The sequence below is a fragment of the Pogona vitticeps genome, chromosome 1 (genome assembly GCF_051106095.1).
Source record: "Pogona vitticeps strain Pit_001003342236 chromosome 1, PviZW2.1, whole genome shotgun sequence".
NCBI lineage: Eukaryota > Metazoa > Chordata > Lepidosauria > Squamata > Agamidae > Pogona > Pogona vitticeps.
The window spans coordinates 355,064,610-355,082,529 of NC_135783.1; the positions used below are offsets into that span (position 1 = coordinate 355,064,610).

Here is a 17,920-nt window from a genome sequence, read left to right on the forward strand (position 1 = left end):
GTTGAAAACAGTCATGTTAGTCAGTTTGCTGTTGAATCTGTTCAATTGTAAGTAATGAAACCTTTTATCCTTTCTCCTACTAATGTCTCAGAGTGAGTTATTAAGACTGTAAGCACCATTTATTGAGAAAACGAGTGGGCTCATTTGGGGAACTGGTAGCTATTCTGCACTGTAAATCTCTGCACTTCTGCTGTACAGTTGGAGGAATTTAACCAAAATTCACAAATCTGGAACACGAACATGTTCTGACTCAAAGCAGTCTGAGCTGTGAAACTGCTTAGTGAAATATGACGAGGGGCTGACCCAGTCTGGCCCGTTCTTTATCTCCTGCTCCATTCTGGTCAGTCCAAGAAGCCTGTGAGCTCCGGCCAACACCACCAGAGCTGGTTTCACAGCCGGCCATAAATGGATGGACCGTTTGTCTTCTCAAGGGGCACTGTGGAAAAAATCAGCAGAAAATATACCTTGAGGCAATCATCTCTGTTTTTTGTGCAGTGGCCAGAGGGTTGGGATAGGACTCCCTTGGGACGCGGACTCCTCTGGTTCCAGCTGATCTCTGGGCCCCTCTCAAAGGACTGATTCGTCCTTACTAGAGATGGGCACGGAGCAAACTATGAACCAAAAAACCCCCACGATCCCACCAAACCTTTTTTGCCGTCCGGCGCTTTGTTTTTGCCATCCGGCAAAGTGGATGCCCTCCGCCCCGTTCCCTCCGCCTCTGTCGCCTCCCGACCTGGTCCGTCTGCCTCCCTCTTCAGAGTCACCATCCTGACTTCCCTTCAGGGGTCTGGACCTGCACACGCCTCTCATCATGAAGCGGTTCATTTTTCCCTAGGTTCAGGAGTGGGGTGCGGTCCAACCGCCCCAATTCCTTATTTTTCCAGGTTTTTCCTTACCTCCTCCAGACTGCCTGGAGCTAGAAGACCTGGAGATCCCCGGAGGTGTCCTTACTCTTGAGGGGACCCACCCCATCACCCTCAAAACTTTGTTTATGGTCGGAACGGCTGCTCTCAAGCTTCGGAGCCGCATTCCCGGCGAGCGGAGGGTGGCCCTCTCCTCCAGAGGGGAAGCAGAGGCCACCTCACCCAGGTAGAGCGCTCCGTGGCTTTCCCGACGAAAGAGCTTTTAATTGGGGCAGCTGTGGTTTTACTGCTGTTATTTCATTTTTTAAAAATCCTTTTAATTGCCTTTAAAACGGTGGTGGTATCAATTCATCTGCTTTGTGATTAATGGTTTCGGCGTCCTCCTTTTCTTCTGTGCTGCCTCGAATCTCGTGTTTTTTTGGGGGGAAACCCAGCAAAATGCCAAACAAATTAGACATCCGACCCGCCTGTCTCTATTTTTCTCTGCAAAGCAGAAATGAAAGATGCGTTGAGGGGTGAGAAATTCCCTCTGTAGAATGGCCGTCCGTTGGTAATGGGGTGTGTGTGCTGTGATGGAAAGGGGCCTCTCGATCAATCGTTTCTCCCCATGTACCCCTTCCACCTGCAAACGGGACTTGCCAAGCGGGGCCATTGGATCGCCTCCCTTTCTGCTCCCTGCTCCTGACACGACCTTCTCACTCTTCAAAAACTTGTAATGATAGCAAGCTCAAGAGAGGTGCACTTGGCGGTCCTCTTAACAGCCCTGTGAGGTAGGTCGAATTGCTGGACTGGTTTAATATAGCCTGCCTTCCTCCACATAAGAGGGACTCATATAACCCGAGGAACCAGAAGAAATCTTCCCACAACTGAGAATAGCTCTGTGGTTTTAGATCTCTGGCTATGGAGCCAGAGGTTGGGCGTTCAGTTCTCCACTGTGCCTTCCTGTCAGGGGCTGGACTCAAGGGAAAACAAAAATTAAATGCACATAAGATGGGGGATACTTGGCTCCGTAATACCATGAATGAGAAGGATCTTGGAATAGTTGTAGATCACAAGCAGAAAATGAGCCAACAGTGTGATGCAGCTGCAAAAAGGGCAAATGCTATTTTAGTATGCATTTACAGAAACAGAGTCTCCAAATCCCATGAGGTACTAGTTCCCCTCTATTCGGCACTGGTTTAGGCCTCATCTTGAGAACTGTGCTCAGTTCTGGACACCACATTTCAAGAAAGTTGCTGACGAATTGGAGCAAGTTCAGAGGAGGGCGATGAGGATGATGAGGGGGCTGGAAACCCAGTCCTAGGTAGAAAGACTGAAAGAACTGAGTGTGTTTAGCCTTGAGAAAAGAAGACAGAGGGGGAGATAGGATAACACATTTCAAATATGGGAGGGGGAGATGTTCTCGATCAGACCAGATTGCAGGACACGTCATAATGGGCTCAAGCTACAGGAAGCGAGATTTAGGTAGAATTTCATTAAAAACGTCTTAACTGTATGACAGTGGAACGCATGGCATCTGGAGGTGGTGAGTGTTCCAAGATAAGAATCTAGGAAGAGCCCTGTGCTGGATCAGGCCGAGGGTCCCTCTGGTCCAGCTTCCTGGATCTCATGGTGGCCGCACCAGAGATTGTACATCCCCATCATGGCTTGTCACCTATGACAGCACAACATGGCTCCACTGGAGGCATTCAAGAAAAACTTAGATCGTCACCTGGCAGATATGCTCTGATTGTATTCCTGCGTTGAGCAGGGGGTTGGACTTGATGGCCTTTGTAGGCCCCTTCCAACTTCACTTTTCTATGATTCTGCGTTTCTTTGAATCTGTCCAATCCTTTTTGAAAGGCACTTAGATGCCAGATGCCCTCACCACATCCTGTGGGAAGGGGTTCCACAGACTAACAACCCGCTGGGTCCAGAAATATTTTCTTTGGTCCGTTCTCACTCTCCCAACACTCCGTTGGAGTAGATATCCCCCCAGTTCTGGTATGGTGTGAGACCTTCAAGAGAAAATTGGACCACCATCTATCAGACCTGCTTTGACTTGGCTTCCTGCCTTGAGCTGGGGGGTTGGACTGGATGGCCTCAGAGGCCCCCTTCCGACTCCAGTTCCTTCCTACTTTGGGAATCCGGAGCTGCTCCTGCTGCCATGCCTTCACCATACCTGTGGAGTTTGTCTACTTCCGGGAGGAATTACTAATTGCTACTCAGCAAAGAGGCATCGGCAGAGCTGCTGGAGGCAACGGAAGCTGCCTTCAATATTTTCTGCTCCGCCCTCGCTCCTCTCTGCCTTGCGTAGACCTTTCGGCTGTGCTTGACCACCCCTCTCCGGTCGGCTACTCAGTGCAAAAGGACTTCATTTCCGTGGCCCCATTAAAGGGACTTGGTCTCTGCCTTTTTGGCTCCTTTGAACTGATGGAACGGGGAGGAACAAAGAGAGAAAATCGCCAAGCCCATTAGCTATCAGGCATTATGGGTGGTTTGTTCGCCTTTTTCAATGTGGGGTGCCCATTCACACTTGATATATATATTTTTTGTATGTGCTTGCTTTAAAGCTAGACATTTCCAGGTATATACTTAAGGGAGGACATGCGGTTTCCGCTGGATAGAGGGTTATTTTGCTGAGAGATTGCTTTGTTTAGCCGAAGGGAGCTGAGTCAAAAGCCGGGAGAATAGTTCGCGCCGATCTGAATCTCTGAAGGGAGTATTATTTGTACGACACGTTTGTCTCAGTGACGGCAGGAATACAGGTTACAAATATATTTGTTTGGCTTGCTGAGCCGTGCGTTCGTTCACTTTAGACCTTCCATTGGGCTGAGGCTTATGGAGAGTCTGCTCCGGATAGCAGCTTGGAAAATATACTTTGGGGACTATACTCCCCATTATCCCCTAACCAGATGGATAGAGGATGATGGCAATTGTAGTCCTTTTTTTAAAAAACCTCTTCTTTCAATGTTTGTCTAGAACCTGCCTTTAATTTTGCAGCTCATCCTAGGGAATAAGAATTGGTCAATGATGCTGGAGCTGCAGGCCTTTGAGCATGCAACCAGCCTGTAGGCATTTCTGCCGTCACATTCCTAATGCCTCTAGAAGCACCCAAGCTAGGCATGAAGGAGAGGGTCTTCTTGTGCTCTTCATCCACAGCCTCCGGTGCTCACAGGTGGACTGCCTCTGAAGATGGAGGTTTCCCGGAGCACAAAGCAGTGATCAACCCAAACATGCCTTCTTCATCAGATCCCCTGTCCCTCCTGAGTCTGCTGAAGGCGTGAGTGCACCGTGCGTATGGGCTTGCTAGTCTTGCGGTAAAACCATCGAATTGTGGAATAATCATAGAATCATAGAAAAGTGAAGTGGGAAGGGGCCTACAAGGCCATCAAGCCCAACCCCTTTGCTCAAGGCAGGAATGAGAAATACATGGGATAACTTCTTGACTCCATTGGACATTCCATGGAAGGTGTCAGGGGTAGGATTCTGGCCACTGAATCATAGAAAATTGGCATTATAAGGCTGGAAGGTCTCTCTAGGGTCATCCAAGAACAATTTGGGGACATCCGCAGGAAAGCATCCCACACAGATGGGCATCTTGCCCCTGTTCACGGACTTTCGATGAAAGAGATGCCACCTGCTTCCCAGGGAGTAAGCTCCACCGTGGATCACCTCTTACCGACTGTCCGCTCTTCCTCATGTTTAGTCATGATCTCCTTTCTTGTCCTATGAAGCTGTTGATTGAGCTCTACCAGCCCTTCGGAGCCACAGAAAACAGTCAAGTAACCAAGAAAGCTATGAGGTCACCACTCAGATTTCCTGTTTCCAAGCTAAATTTACAACAGCCAATACAACAACAATATTTTATTTATTTATTTATTTATTAGATTTCTCTCCCGCCCATCCTGACCAAAGGTCTACTCTGGGCAGTTTACAAATATAAAAAACCAATAAAACCAATAAACCTATCGTCTAGATCCAAGGTGGCGAAAGTATAAGAAATTAAGATACGGCAGGAGCGAAAGCCTGCCCAAATAGCTAGGTTTTAGGTTTGTTCCTGAAAACACCCAGAGAGGGAGCCAGGCGGATCTCCACGGGCAAGTTGTTCCAAAAGCGAGGAACAACTCGCACACAATAGTGTGCATATAAGACAATCTCAACTTCTGGCAAACCCTTCCAGGATTTCCTAGGTAGACAGTACTCAGAAGTGGTTTCATCGACTCATAGAATCACAGAATCATCAAGTTGGAAGGGGCTTCGAAGGTCATTGAGTCCAACCCCATCCTGCTCAAGGCAGGAATCCCAACCGAAGCTTATCTGCCAGGTGGTCGTCTAAATTTCTCTTGAATGCCTCCAGTGTTGGAGCGCTCACCACCTCCCAAGGCCATAAGTTCCATTGTTGTACTGCTCTAACAGTTAGGAAGTTTTTCCTGATATTGAACTGAAATCTGGTTTCCTTGAGCTCATGGTCACATGTCCTGCACTCTGGGATGATCAAGAACAGATCCTAACCCTCACCTGCCTTTCAGGACTTTGAAAAGTGCCATCCTATCCCCCCTCACTCTTCTTTTCTCAAGGCTAAACATGCCCAGCCTTTTCAGTCTCTCTTCATAGGGCTTGGTTTACCCTTCCCTTCTTTCAGGGATTGCAGCTGGCCCAAGGCCACCCAGGCTGGCTTTTCTTCCAGGAGGCCCAGTTGGGGAATCGAACTCCCGGCCCCTAAACCCTGACTGTCCATCCGGTAATACAACGAGCCACACTTTTCCTCTTCACTCTTTTTTCCTTCCAAATCACCCCTTCGTGCAGTTTCTTTTCGTGCAGCCACGCTTCACGCATCTAAGAGAAGGCATTTCTGCCGGTTTCCCCGTCACGGCCCTTCTGCTTCCGCCTGTCCAACCGTGGCTATTTGGTGGTCCTTCGTGCGGTCATGACTTCCTTCCAAGAGCTGTTTTCCTTTGGGAGGGGGAATTGCCTCATTGCCCCAGGGGACACCCCCATGGATGATTCTCTCCCGCGAGCAGCTGGCCTCTTCCTCCTTCCTGTGGCCGGCCATTCCCAAAGCTGCTGAACCCCCGGCAGCCCTCGGACTGTTGGATGGCCGAGGGACCTTTGCTGAGTGACGCTGAGCACCGTGTGAGATGGATTATGCAGGAGTAGTGTGGACCTTTTTTTTTTTTTTTTTGAGTTGAACAGCAGTTGAGAGAGGATGATGGGCCTCTCCTCCTCCTTCTCGCCCCCTTCTCCCCTCTTCTCCCTCAACAGGTCCGGCTTTCGGTGACCCCACCTTGTTCAAAACAGCCCGTCCCGTAGCTTCCCCTCCACAGTTGTGCTGCTCAGAAGACATGAGTTTTGGGTCGCTGAGGAGGGAAAGTGGAGGCTTTGGGGCAGCAAATGTCCTCTGCCCTCACCCCACACGGCCGTTGGCCGGTAGCAAGACAGGTCCGAACTTGCAAGCCCGTTGGGGAAATAGCTTATGACTCCGGCGCTTCACTCACCCGCCAGCTTTGGAAATGATTTCCTTTCCCGTTAAAACTCAGAACTGGAGAGCGGTGGGTCCCTCACGAGAAGCTGTCTCAGAAGCCCCCAACCGACAGGGGCGGCTGGAGAATTCAAACAAAGTGACTCTGGCTTCTCTTTCTCGACTCTTGTTTGAACTGGCAGGGGGTCTTAACAAACAGCGCGCCGACAGTCCAATTTGCAGCGTCTCCTGGGTCTCCACCTTAATATAGTTACAGGTTTTGCCTGATCAAACACGTCAATGTCTCCAGCCAACACAATGTGAAGCATCCCCAGGTCTCCAGTGTAACCTTGGAGGGCGGCGGGGGCAGGGGGGGGAGTCTTCAGTATCGGTTTTGGACAAAGTCCATCAAACGGTGCAGCCTGGGGAAAAGGGGGCCTTTGATGCTATTCTTGTCTCCGGAAAGGCAAGACTTATTGTGATGGGTTCGAGGACCAGCTGGGGGTAAAACAAGGCCAGGGCACAGCTTCATCTGGAGAATGTCAACAGAGTGTAGGCCCCCTCCCCACCCTCAATCAGGTTTAGCATGTTGTACATTGGTTTGATAGAGAGACGTGGGTGGCGCTGCGGGTTAAACCCCTGAAGCCTTTGCGCTGCAGGGTCAGAAGACCAGCCGTCGTAAGATCGGAACCACGCGATGGAGTGAGCTCCCGTCACTTCTACCATCTCCTGCCCACTCAGGGGTTCAAAAGCATGCAAATATGAGTAGATAAATAGGGACCACCTCGGTGGGAAGGTAATGGCGTTCCATGCCTAGTCGCGCTGGCCACGTGACCACGGAAACTGTCTTCAGACAAAACGCTGGCTCTACGGCTTGGAGACGGGGATGAGCACCGTGCCCTAGAGTCAGACATGACTGGACTCAATGTCAAGGGGAACCTTAACCTTTGCCTTACATTGGTTTAAATCTGAGTGTTCACACGAGGTGCAAGCATGCATGGAGTATTGTGACAGGGGAGCGCCTTTACCCGAGGGCTTTCTCTTGCCCTCAGTCACCTGCCCCTGTGTCACTCTCATTTCCACTCCTGGTCCTTTTTTTTTTCGTTCCACCTCTTTCCACCCCACAAAGAATGGGTCAGACCAATATATCAGAAGTCCTTTAAACGTGTCAGGAAATGGCTTTGCCAGCAGAGGGAAGAAAACTCCCATTTCTCCTCATGATGTTGGAAGGGGCCTTTCAAGCGGTGAAGTCCAACCCTCTGCTTAAGGCAGAGAATCCATATCCAAGGAGATCTGCCAGGGGGTTGTCTATGTTTCTTCTTGCAGGCTTCCAGCCTTGGAGCACTCACCACCACCTCCCCTCGAGGTCATGGGTTCCGTTGTCGTACGGCTCTAACCGTTGAGAAGTTTTTCCTGAGATCCAGCCAAAATCTGGCTTCCTGTAGTTTGACTCCATGGTTGTATGTCCTGCACTCTGGGGTGATCGAGGGCAGATCCTGCCCCTCCTCTGTATGATGAGTTTTCAAGTATATGGAAACTGCTAGAGATGGGCAGAAACTAATAAATAAATAAATAAATAAATAAATAAATAAATAAATAAATAAATAAATAAATAAATAAATAATCAGGAAGCTCATTAAAAATCTCTGGTTCATTGGTTCAGCTTCATCAAAACTGACAAACCTGAACCAAACCAAACCCCAACCTTTTAAAAAAATTTTAACAATCTTCCATGCCCCCAAAGCCTGTTCCCCACCCCCTCCCCGCTACACCCCATCAGCTCCCTGCCTGGTCCTGTTGCCTCCTCCTCTTTTTCCGCCACCTCCACCACCTTCTGGAGGGAGGGCAGTCCCGGCTTCCCTCCTGGGAGCTTTGCCTCTGCAGTCTCTGTGCACTCCCCCCATACACACACACATATCTGTCGGCTGAAAGGCTGTGGGGCTGCACAGGGGCGATCCAGTGTAACCAAACGGCGGATTGCCCGTTGGCAGCTGGAACAGGGATGAAGAAGGAGGAGAAAGAGACAAGCGACAGGGGGGCAGTGGGAAGAGAGTGGGAGGCGGGCTGGGTGGGTGGGGGATTTTGTTTCCCCTCCCTTCAGGCATGAACTTTTTAAAAAAATTAACTGGTTCGTGGTTCATTTTTAAAGAGACGTTTGGATGGTTTGTGGTTTTGTGGGTAGCCACGAACCACCATTTATTGTGGTTCATGCCCATATCTAACCAAGAGCAAATCCTGCCCCTCCTCTGGATGGCAGCCTTTCAAATCTTTGAAAAGTGCTATCCTATCCCCCCCTCAAGTCTTCTTTTCTCAAGGCTAAAAAGGCCCGATTCTTTCAGCCTTTCCTCATAGGGCTTGGTTTCCAGGCCCCTGATCCTCCCCATTGCCCTCCTCTGAAATTGCTCCCCTTTGTCAGCATCCTTCTTGAAGTGGGGTGTCCAGAACCGGACACAAGACTCCAGGTGAGGGCTAAACCAATGCTACATCGAGGGGAATCTGTATTTTCGTGGGATTTAGAGACTAGACTTGTGTTAAGGGCATCGTAAAATAGCATTGGCCTTTTTTTGTAACCACATCCGTTCTTAGGATGATTCAAGTGTGAATTTTCATTTTTAGTAGAAACTATAAATTTTGAGTAGTTGGCAGGGCGTGGAAGTCTGGGGAGCTCTTTGACAGGTCTGGGGAGAAACACAAACAGTTTTTTGGGGGGCATCCCCATCCCAGGTTCCCCCCCGTGACAGATCCTTGTTCTTTCAAGCCATCAAGTCCCCTCTGACCCATCATGTCAACACTATGAATGAGCGTCCTCCAAATCCTCCCGTCCACCACAGTCCTGCTCAGCTCCTGCAGATCCAGTCCTATGGCTTCCTTTAGGGAATTGGTCCATCTCGTATTTCGCCTTCCTCTTTTCCTGCTTCCCCTTCCAACGTTCCCGACAGTATTTCCTTTGGCAGAGAATCCTGCCTATGGACCAATTAATCTGCTAGATATTGGCTTGGCGTTCCCTACAACGACCTGGTTGGAGAGAAATATAGAAGGAACGGGAAGCCAGAGGACGTGGAAGGTGCCACCGAGATCCACATCTTGGCTGTGCTGATAAAACTATGGAGGGGGAAATTGTCCTGCCGTGAACTATGGATGCCCTTGGAAGGTTTGCTTTCTGCGAATGTACCAAGCGCTCCTTATTGGTTCAAGAACGGCGTCCTGACACCAAGGCAATGCTCTCATGTCACACTGTGTTGGCTGCAAAGATGTCAGTGGACGGATCCAGGCAGACAAATGTTCACCCGGCCCCATCTCTCCTGGGGGAGTGGGGGCGTGCAGGCGGCAGCCGAATAAATAAGTGGCTGAGAAGCAATGAGTTCACGGTGAGGCTGCGGCATCCACGACAAATTTGCATTTCAGTACTGTATTTGCTTTCCAAAGTTTGCATTCGGCCTGAATATTTACTTAATAAAACGCCGGGCCAATGTCATCTTCCTCGGGGGCCTCTTCCAGAGGGAGGAGGCGAAACGGCGGCACGCGGACAAAGTTACAGACGGGGCCGTGAAACACACAAGCCGCCTGCTAGACAGCTCAGCATCTTCTCTGCAGGCACCGTGGATCCCTTCTGTCGAACACCTATCGATTCGATTTAAACCCACCCCACCCCATACTCATCTGTGTAGGCCCACATTCACGCACAAGCACCTTTTTGCAATAGCTGTGGCCTGGACAATCGTACGGGTGTTACTGTCCGATGACAGTCCCCTTGAGTCCTCTTAAGGAAGAAAGGTGGGCTAAAAATGTTTTGAATACATAAATAGTAACATGCATTAAATAAATGACCCGCTACAACTGCTGCTTTGTTTCATAGAATCATAGAAAAGTGAAGTTGGAAGGGGCCTACGAGGCCATCAAGCCCAACCCCCTGCTCAGTGCAGGAATACCATCATATCTGCCAGGTGATGATCTAGGTTTTCCTTGAATGCCTCCAGTGTTGGAACACTCACCCACTCCTTTGGTCACTGGTTCCACAGTCGTACTGCTCTAACAGTTATGACGTTTTTCCTGAGATTCAGCCGAAATCTGACTTCCTTTAACTTGTGCACCAGAGCACAGATAGAGTGCTGACTTCTGTCCTCTGAAGATGCCAGCCACAGAGGCTGGTGAAACGTTAGGAAGAAAAACCTCCAGAACATGGCCAGACAGCCTGGGAAACCCCCAACAGCCATCAGATCCTGGCCGTGAAAGCCTTCGAGAATACATATCCTACACACTCTCTCTCATCCAAGTCATTAATAAAGATTTTGAAGAGCATGGTGCTTCCAGAGTTGACGCTTCAGCTGGCAGAGCACTCTCCTGACCCAGGGGGGCACCCAAATGTGTTCCCAGTCCTCACCTCCTTTGGGGAGACTCCGCAGTCCCTCATGGATGGCTGCTAAAATGGACCTTCCGTGGGCACCATCCTTCTCCTGATGCACGTGCCACACACGTTCAAGACCGTTGGTGCAGCACCGCCTGGCCCAAAGGTTGGAGGCCCGGCAGGGTGGTGCAATTTTCCTTCTCCATGGCCTCTAGGGCTTACTTTGTGCCCCTAGGCAAGTGGTGGAAGCATTTGGGGTTCAAGGCAGGACAGAGGGCACCGCCTGGGGGTTGTTCTCCAGGTGACCGGTTTGCTCAGACAAGGTCTGGAGCTTCATGGATTCCTGGGACCAGCTGCCCCTCTGATGGGATAGGTCTTTGGAGCCAAGCCCCCCCTGCTCCCTTGTCTCTCCACCTTTCTCCTTAAATGCTTACCTTATTGCTGTCATTTAGCCCATCACCCCTTGGTGGGATGGAGCTTTTGAAGAAGAAGGTGCTGTCCCAGCGGTCAAGGCTTGATGCTGCTGGTTTAGATTTAGAGGTCTTCGGCTAATGGGTCTCAAGGGTGTTGGATCTTCTGAAGTTCGAAGCCGTCCATGTGTGTCTCAAGCACTCAGAGACGGGTGTCTCCTCTGTTAATACCACCAGTTCCTCAGCCTCCCGAGTCTATTCCAGATTACTGCTTTATTCCTGGGTCATGCCATCATCTCAAGGTGGGGCACTGTGCCATTTAGAGCCCGCTGCAAGCATGGATCAAGGTTTCCTCCAGAAATGAACGTCCACTAAATTTCCTTCTGCCTCTATACCATAGTGACCATAGGTGGCCCAGGACCTAATGGAGAGGCAAGGGGCTCTACTCTGACTTGACAAGGGATGGGACTTACCCCCCTAATGACACAATAATCATGATGTGTCTCATTTACAGTATGTGTGTGCCTTCCTTCCTTCCTTCCTTCCTTCCTTCCTTCCTTCCTTCCTTCCTTCCTTCCTTCCTTCCTTCCTTCCTTCCTTCCTTCCTTCCTTCCTTCCTTCCTTCCTTCCTTCCTTCCTTCCTTCTATCCATCATCAGCTTTTCCTTCCTTCCTTCCTTCCTTCCTTCCTTCCTTCCTTCCTTCCTTCCTTCCTTCCTTCCTTCCTTCCTTCCTTCCTTCCTTCCTTCCTTCCTTCCTTCCTTCCTTCCTTCCTTCTATCCATCATCAGCTTTCCCTTCCTTCCTTCCTTCCTTCCTTCCTTCCTTCCTTCCTTCCTTCCTTCCTTCCTTCCTTCCTTCCTTCCTTCCTTCCTTCCTTCCTTCCTTCCTTCCTTCCTTCCTTCCTTCCTTCCTTCCTTCCTTCCTTCTATCCATCATCAGCTTTTCCTTCCTTCCTTCCTTCCTTCCTTCCTTCCTTCCTTCCTTCCTTCCTTCCTTCCTTCCTTCCTTCCTTCCTTCCTTCCTTCCTTCCTTCCTTCCTTCCTTCCTTCCTTCCTTCCTTCCTTCCTTCCTTCCTTCTCCAAAGTCCCTGTGATATTCCTGTATCCAACTGATTTCTAAAGTCTTTAACTTTATTTTTCCAGCCTTGAGGAAAGGACGATTCTGGATCACCCCCGACCCTTATCATAAAGACGACAACATCCAGATTGGCCGAGAGGTCAAGATCTCTTGCCAGGTGGAGGCAGTTCCATCGGAAGAGCTCACCTTCAGTTGGTTTAAGAATGGACGGCCTCTCCGCAGCTCCGAGAGGATGGTGATTACTCAGACAGACCCGGACGTCTCTCCAGGGACCACCAACTTGGACATCATTGACTTGAAGTTCACGGACTTTGGGACGTACACCTGTGTCGCGTCTCTGAAAGGAGGAGGCATTTCAGATATCAGCATTGACGTCAACATATCCAGCAGCACAGGTGAGGGTGCTTCTGGAACGGCTTTGTGCCTACCCTCTGTGCAAATGGCAGTCGAGAGGTGGAGTGGGGGGGGCACTGGGAGGTGGGTGGTCAACAGGAGAACGGGAACCATGATATGGAAGTCCTTGACATCCAAATGGATTTCCAGGTGGCCTGGGTGGCTCTCTCTCGTTTGGGGGGGGCGACCCTGGCTCCGGTGAGTGAGGTCCGCAGCTTGGGCATACATTTGGACCCGATGCTCACCATGGAAACACAGGTGGCATCGGTTGTCCGTTCCGCCTATTTCCATCTGTGGCGGATTGCTCGGCTGCGGCCCTACCTCGACACGGGGGCGCTTTCCACCTTAGTACACACGCTCGTAATCTCAAGATTAGATCACTGCAACGCACTCTACGTGGGGCTACCTTTGAGGCTGATACGGAAACTTCAGATGGTGCAGAATGCAGCTGCCAGACTCCTCACTGGAGTGAGGAAATACCATCACATCTCTCCTATTCTGGCTAGACTGCACTGGCTGCCCATTCGTTTCCGTATCGACTTCAAAGTTTTAATGCTCACTTACAAGGCCCTAAACGGTTTGGGACCTCGATACTTGACGGAACGCCTTCACCCACCAAGTTGTACCCGGACCACCCGCGCGAGCCAGGAGGTGAGGCTGAGGAGCCTGACGCTGAGGGAGGCCCGGAGGGAGAAGACATGAAACCGGGCCTTCTCGGCGGTGGCTCCTCGCCTTTGGAACAATCTCCCTCCTGAGATTCGCGCGGCCCCTTCGCTGGGCACATTCAAAACCCAGCTAAAAACATGGCTCTATGCTAAGGCCTTCCCTCCTGCCAACATCTAACCCAATCTAGTTTATTATTTCTTTTCTTATCTATCTATTATTTATGATTTTATTATGTTAAGCTACTTGATATTTTAGATTTATATTACTGTAATCGTATATATGTTGTTAGCCGCTCAGAGTGATACTGATGTATCAGATGGGCGGGATATAAATTAAATAAATAAATAATAATAATAATAGGACTTCCGAGATCCTTTCCCCAAATGAGTCTGAACCAAATGAGCTAATTTGGGGAGCAAGTTAGGCCTGTATCTAAACAATTGACCCACGGCGACCAATGAGCGGAGCATCTCTTGGTGCAGGAAGCAAGGAAGATGAGACCGACTCAATGAGCCGAGCCAGGTAGACACGTGTCTTGGGCTTCCAGGTGGCAAGAGAGGAACATCCAGGCTGTCTCTGCTGCAGGCACACAAACGGGAGCTTGAGCTAAAGAAGAGCTGAGCTCTGAAGGGTTCGGTTGAGTTGTTGGCCATGGAGGCAAAACATGGACAAGAGTGGATGGTCTCTGTACGCTTGTGTTGCTTCACAGCTGGACTGACTCAACCCATGGCTAGAAATTTCGCCCTCTCCCTGACCAGGACCCATAACTATTACAGCTAGTAAAGTGAGGAGAGGGGGGGGAGAGAACTGTGTTGCTTCCTGATTTCTTAAGGCCGTATCTGGGCATGTCTTTTAAAGTCACTTTTTTAGGGTCATGTCGTTGCAAAGGAAGGAGGCAAAGTTGCCGGAGTGCTGCTCAGTTGAAGGACAGCTGGCTCTTCCAACATGGAGAGAACCAAGTGCCCCCAGGGAAGGCCGTGCTCCCTACTTTCTAGGAAGAATATCAGGGCCGGGAGAACAGAGCCATAACGAGACTAGATCTTGCTTGAGAATATCTATGGAAGGGTTACGTATCTACCTACTGTCCAGATAGTCCAATATTTGTTGAAGCCGATGAGAAGCCGTGTTAGAGCGGAACACGCCACCTGCCAGATACTGCTGCAGCTGAGTACCAATCCTGATGTTCCTTCTGTGTAGGTCCCAAGGAAGATATCTGAGAATTGTCCAGGGATAGTAGGAGCTGAGATGTCAGGGATTTGTTCAGTTCACATGCATGCCTTCTCTCTCTCTCTCTCTCTCTCCCTTTGTCTTTCTCTTTCTCATATTCTCTCTCTCTCTCTTTGTGTCACACATCCATGCACACACAAATACACACAGAGAGAGAGAGAGAGAGAGAGAGAGAGAGAGAGGCACAGGTTCTTAGAAAAGTTCACCTCAAACTGAGCTGGAAAAACACAAGTAACCCTATTTGCCCCGTGTCGTTTCTTCCAGCTCGCCTGATCTGTTCTGATTTGACCGTTAAGAATCCCTGAAAGGTTAGGAAATCATCACCAGGGTTTGTAGGATTCTTTGACAGTCAGGATGCTTTGCTCCAGAAAACCAGAGGTCGGGGTCTGGGCATCCAAGCGTGATCGAAAGAGCGAGCATTGAGTAAGGTGTAATTTCACAGGGATGGGGGGGGGAGACCATTTCAGAGGAAACACAGGCACTTTTCTTTCATGGCTCACAAGAGTGAGTGGGTGTATACAGGATGGAGGTATGAAATGTTTGCAGGAAAGGACTTGTTTGGTTGGTACGGTGGGTAATCCGTCCTGTCCTGCCCAGGGCTGACTGGGTCTCCCCACAGCGCCCACAGACCATAGGGAAGAGTCACGGGCCAGGTGTGCATCTCTCCAGCCTGTCCCTCTCTGCTCCGTGTCTCCAAAAGGAAGTCGCTTAATTCCCATCCTTGAGCGAAAGGAAAGAGGGCAGTAGGGGAAGGTGCCCTTCCATGGAGCCTGGCCCATCGTCCCCCTCGACCCAGGTTGCCTACTCGAACTGTGACAGGATTTCAAGCGGGATTCTTTCCTTGCTCATACCCGGTACCTCCTTGCGTGCACTGAGCTTTGTCTCAAAAGCTCTGGACACCCTCCACTTCCTCAGCTTGGTCTAGTATTTCAAACCATTGCAGAACAGGTGTGAGGAGTGCTCAAGACTCATGGCAGCAGGAGGCGTTGTTGCTGTTGTTGTTGTTTCCGAGAACCTGTTCTTTCCAACTTTAGCAAAGCACCTCACACAGAATGGTGCTGAAACAAAACGGAGAAGTAGGGTGTTGGCCTGGGGAGGTGGGATTTATCAGATGCCTCGTGGATGATGGATGAACCTTTGCAGGTGTGCAGACTGTCCGCGACCGTCTTGCGTACGGTGATAGGGCCATTCTGCACGACGGAGCATTTCTTCTCAAGCAGAAAGTCCCCGACGTCTTACGGTTATTTCTGATGGATTTATCTGGAAGAGCGATGGGACGGATCGAAAGCATCCATCAGATGGCTCTCCTCTGAAAAGCCTTCCATAACTTCTTCCCTCGGTGACAGATTATAGCAGCTCTTGGATATGATGCCTTGCCAGGTGTAAAGAAAAGTGCAAGGCAGAGAGATAGAGGATATTCACAAAGTGGAACCAATCTCTTTTGCTGTCTCTTGGGCCACCTCACCCACGCCGCCCACGGCGTTGCTGTCGGACCACGGCCATCTCAAGACAACCTTCTGAGACCCTCGCTCTGCATGCGACGGTCTTTAGAGACATCACAGCTGGGATAGCTATCCTGGCTTATGCCCCACTTCTCTTATTAAAATGAATTCAAGCTAAATTAATTCCCAGTCCATTGCCAATCAAGGCCAGTGAAGGAGGGAGAAAGCCCCTCTTTTGACCAGGCTGGCACGTCATACCTGCCGTGGAACTGGCACTCCAATAGAAAGACTATTTGAGTCTTTCAAATACTGCTGTTTGCCTTGCCTCCCAACAGTAAATGTGGGTTGTTGTGAGTGTGAGACTCACAACATCAGGAGGTGGTGGGATTGCCTTCCTCAAAGGTTTTCCTGGAATAATGAAATTGGAAGGGGCCTGTAAGGCCACCGGGTCCAACCCACTGCTCAGTGCATGTAAAAGGTAAAGGTTCCCCTTGACAATTTTTGTCCAGTCGTGTTCGACTCTAGGGAGCGGTGCTCATCCCCGTTTCCAAGCCATAGAGCCAGCGTTTTTGTCCGAAGACAATCTTCCGTGGTCACATGGCCAGTGCGACTTAGACATGGAACGCTGCTACCTTCCCACCGAGGTGGTCCCTATTTATCTACTTGCATTTGCATGCTTTTGAACCGCTAGGTTGGCGGGAGCTGGGACAAGCGACGGGCGCTCACTCCGTCACATGGATTCAACCTTACGACTGCTGGTCTTCTGACCCTGCAGCACAGAGGCTTCTGCGGTTTAGCCCGCAGCACCACCACGTCCCTCTCTCAGTGCAGGAATCCAAATCAAAGAATATGAGACTGATGGTTGTCTAAATTTCTCTTGAAGGCCTCCAGTGTTGGAGCGCTCACCACCTTCCATAACAGTGTTATGGGTTCCACTGTTGTGCTGCTCTAACAGTTAGGAAGTTTTTCCTGAGATTCAACCGAAATCAGGCTTCCTCTTTCTTGAAACCGTCTGTCAGGTGTATTTGATGTGTGTGAGTGTCCTGTGTTGGTGGGGTGGAGGGACTTAAGGATGCTCAGGGGTCCCTTCCTGCTCTACCACGTTACAGGTCTCCTTCGAAGGGAAAAAAAATCCCAAGGTGATCCCTCACAATTCTAGAGAGAAAGATCTCGGACATCACGTGTAAGGGAGAACATCTGGAGGAGATCATGGAGAAAAACTTTGCCAATAGCAGAGGAGATGGCTGTCTGAGTCAAACTGGACCGACCTTCACATACTGTTCTCTAGAGTCTTTTGCACCTCCTCAACCTGTATGGATGCCCTAGAAGCCAGGTCACTGGAGTGGATGGCTGCCCGGGACTGAGAAGCTGCCGTTTCTGTAAACAGCCAGAGAAGGACGTGTCTCTCTTCTCCCCCCCCCCAATATGTTTTTCAGCAGTGTGACTCATGGTTGAGCCTCTGTGTTCCATACAAAGCTTCCTTGGGCCATGATGTGGCGGGTCAGGGTGGACTGCTCTCCTTTCAGCTGACCTTTTATCTACAAAAGAAATTTGCTAATTAAATGTCACCCTCTGATTAAACCCATCGTCCTGCTGGAGGAGTGCTGTGTTCTCTTGGTGATTTACACAATGCTTGAAACTGCCAGTCTTTTCTTTCAGTTCATTAGTGCATACATACACACACACACACACACACACACGCATGCACGCACGCACGCACGTACACACGCACACACACACACACACACACACACACACACACACACACACGCATGCACTTCAAATTGTGTCTGTTGCCGTAATGACAAAAGTGAAGTCCTAGGCTATAATTAATGGCTCAGTTGAGTTATTTGTAAGCTGTCGCCATAATCTGGAGCGCTCGTTTCCGTAACTTTTAACAAGCACTAAAGAAAACACGCTTTCTCTGATCAATCTGTATTATCTCGGAAATAAATGCCTTTTTTAAAATGGGGAAATCATTACTTTTTCACTCCACTTGATTTATCCATTTCTGGTACTCTGAGCAACAGATACAGAAAGAGAGGAAGTGGGCTTT

The 17,920-nt window shown here is 49.8% G+C and overlaps 1 protein-coding gene across 2 annotated transcripts in view; it reads left to right on the forward strand.

The window, feature by feature from the left end:
• Positions 1 to 17,920, forward strand: part of MDGA2 (MAM domain containing glycosylphosphatidylinositol anchor 2) — a 504,154-nt gene that overhangs the window by 306,322 nt on the left and 179,912 nt on the right. For both annotated transcript variants that reach the window (XM_072986938.2, XM_072986939.2), the window contains exon 7: positions 12,202 to 12,531. In XM_072986938.2, the coding sequence (XP_072843039.2) occupies positions 12,202 to 12,531 (330 nt within the window). The remainder of the gene's footprint in view (positions 1 to 12,201; positions 12,532 to 17,920) is intronic.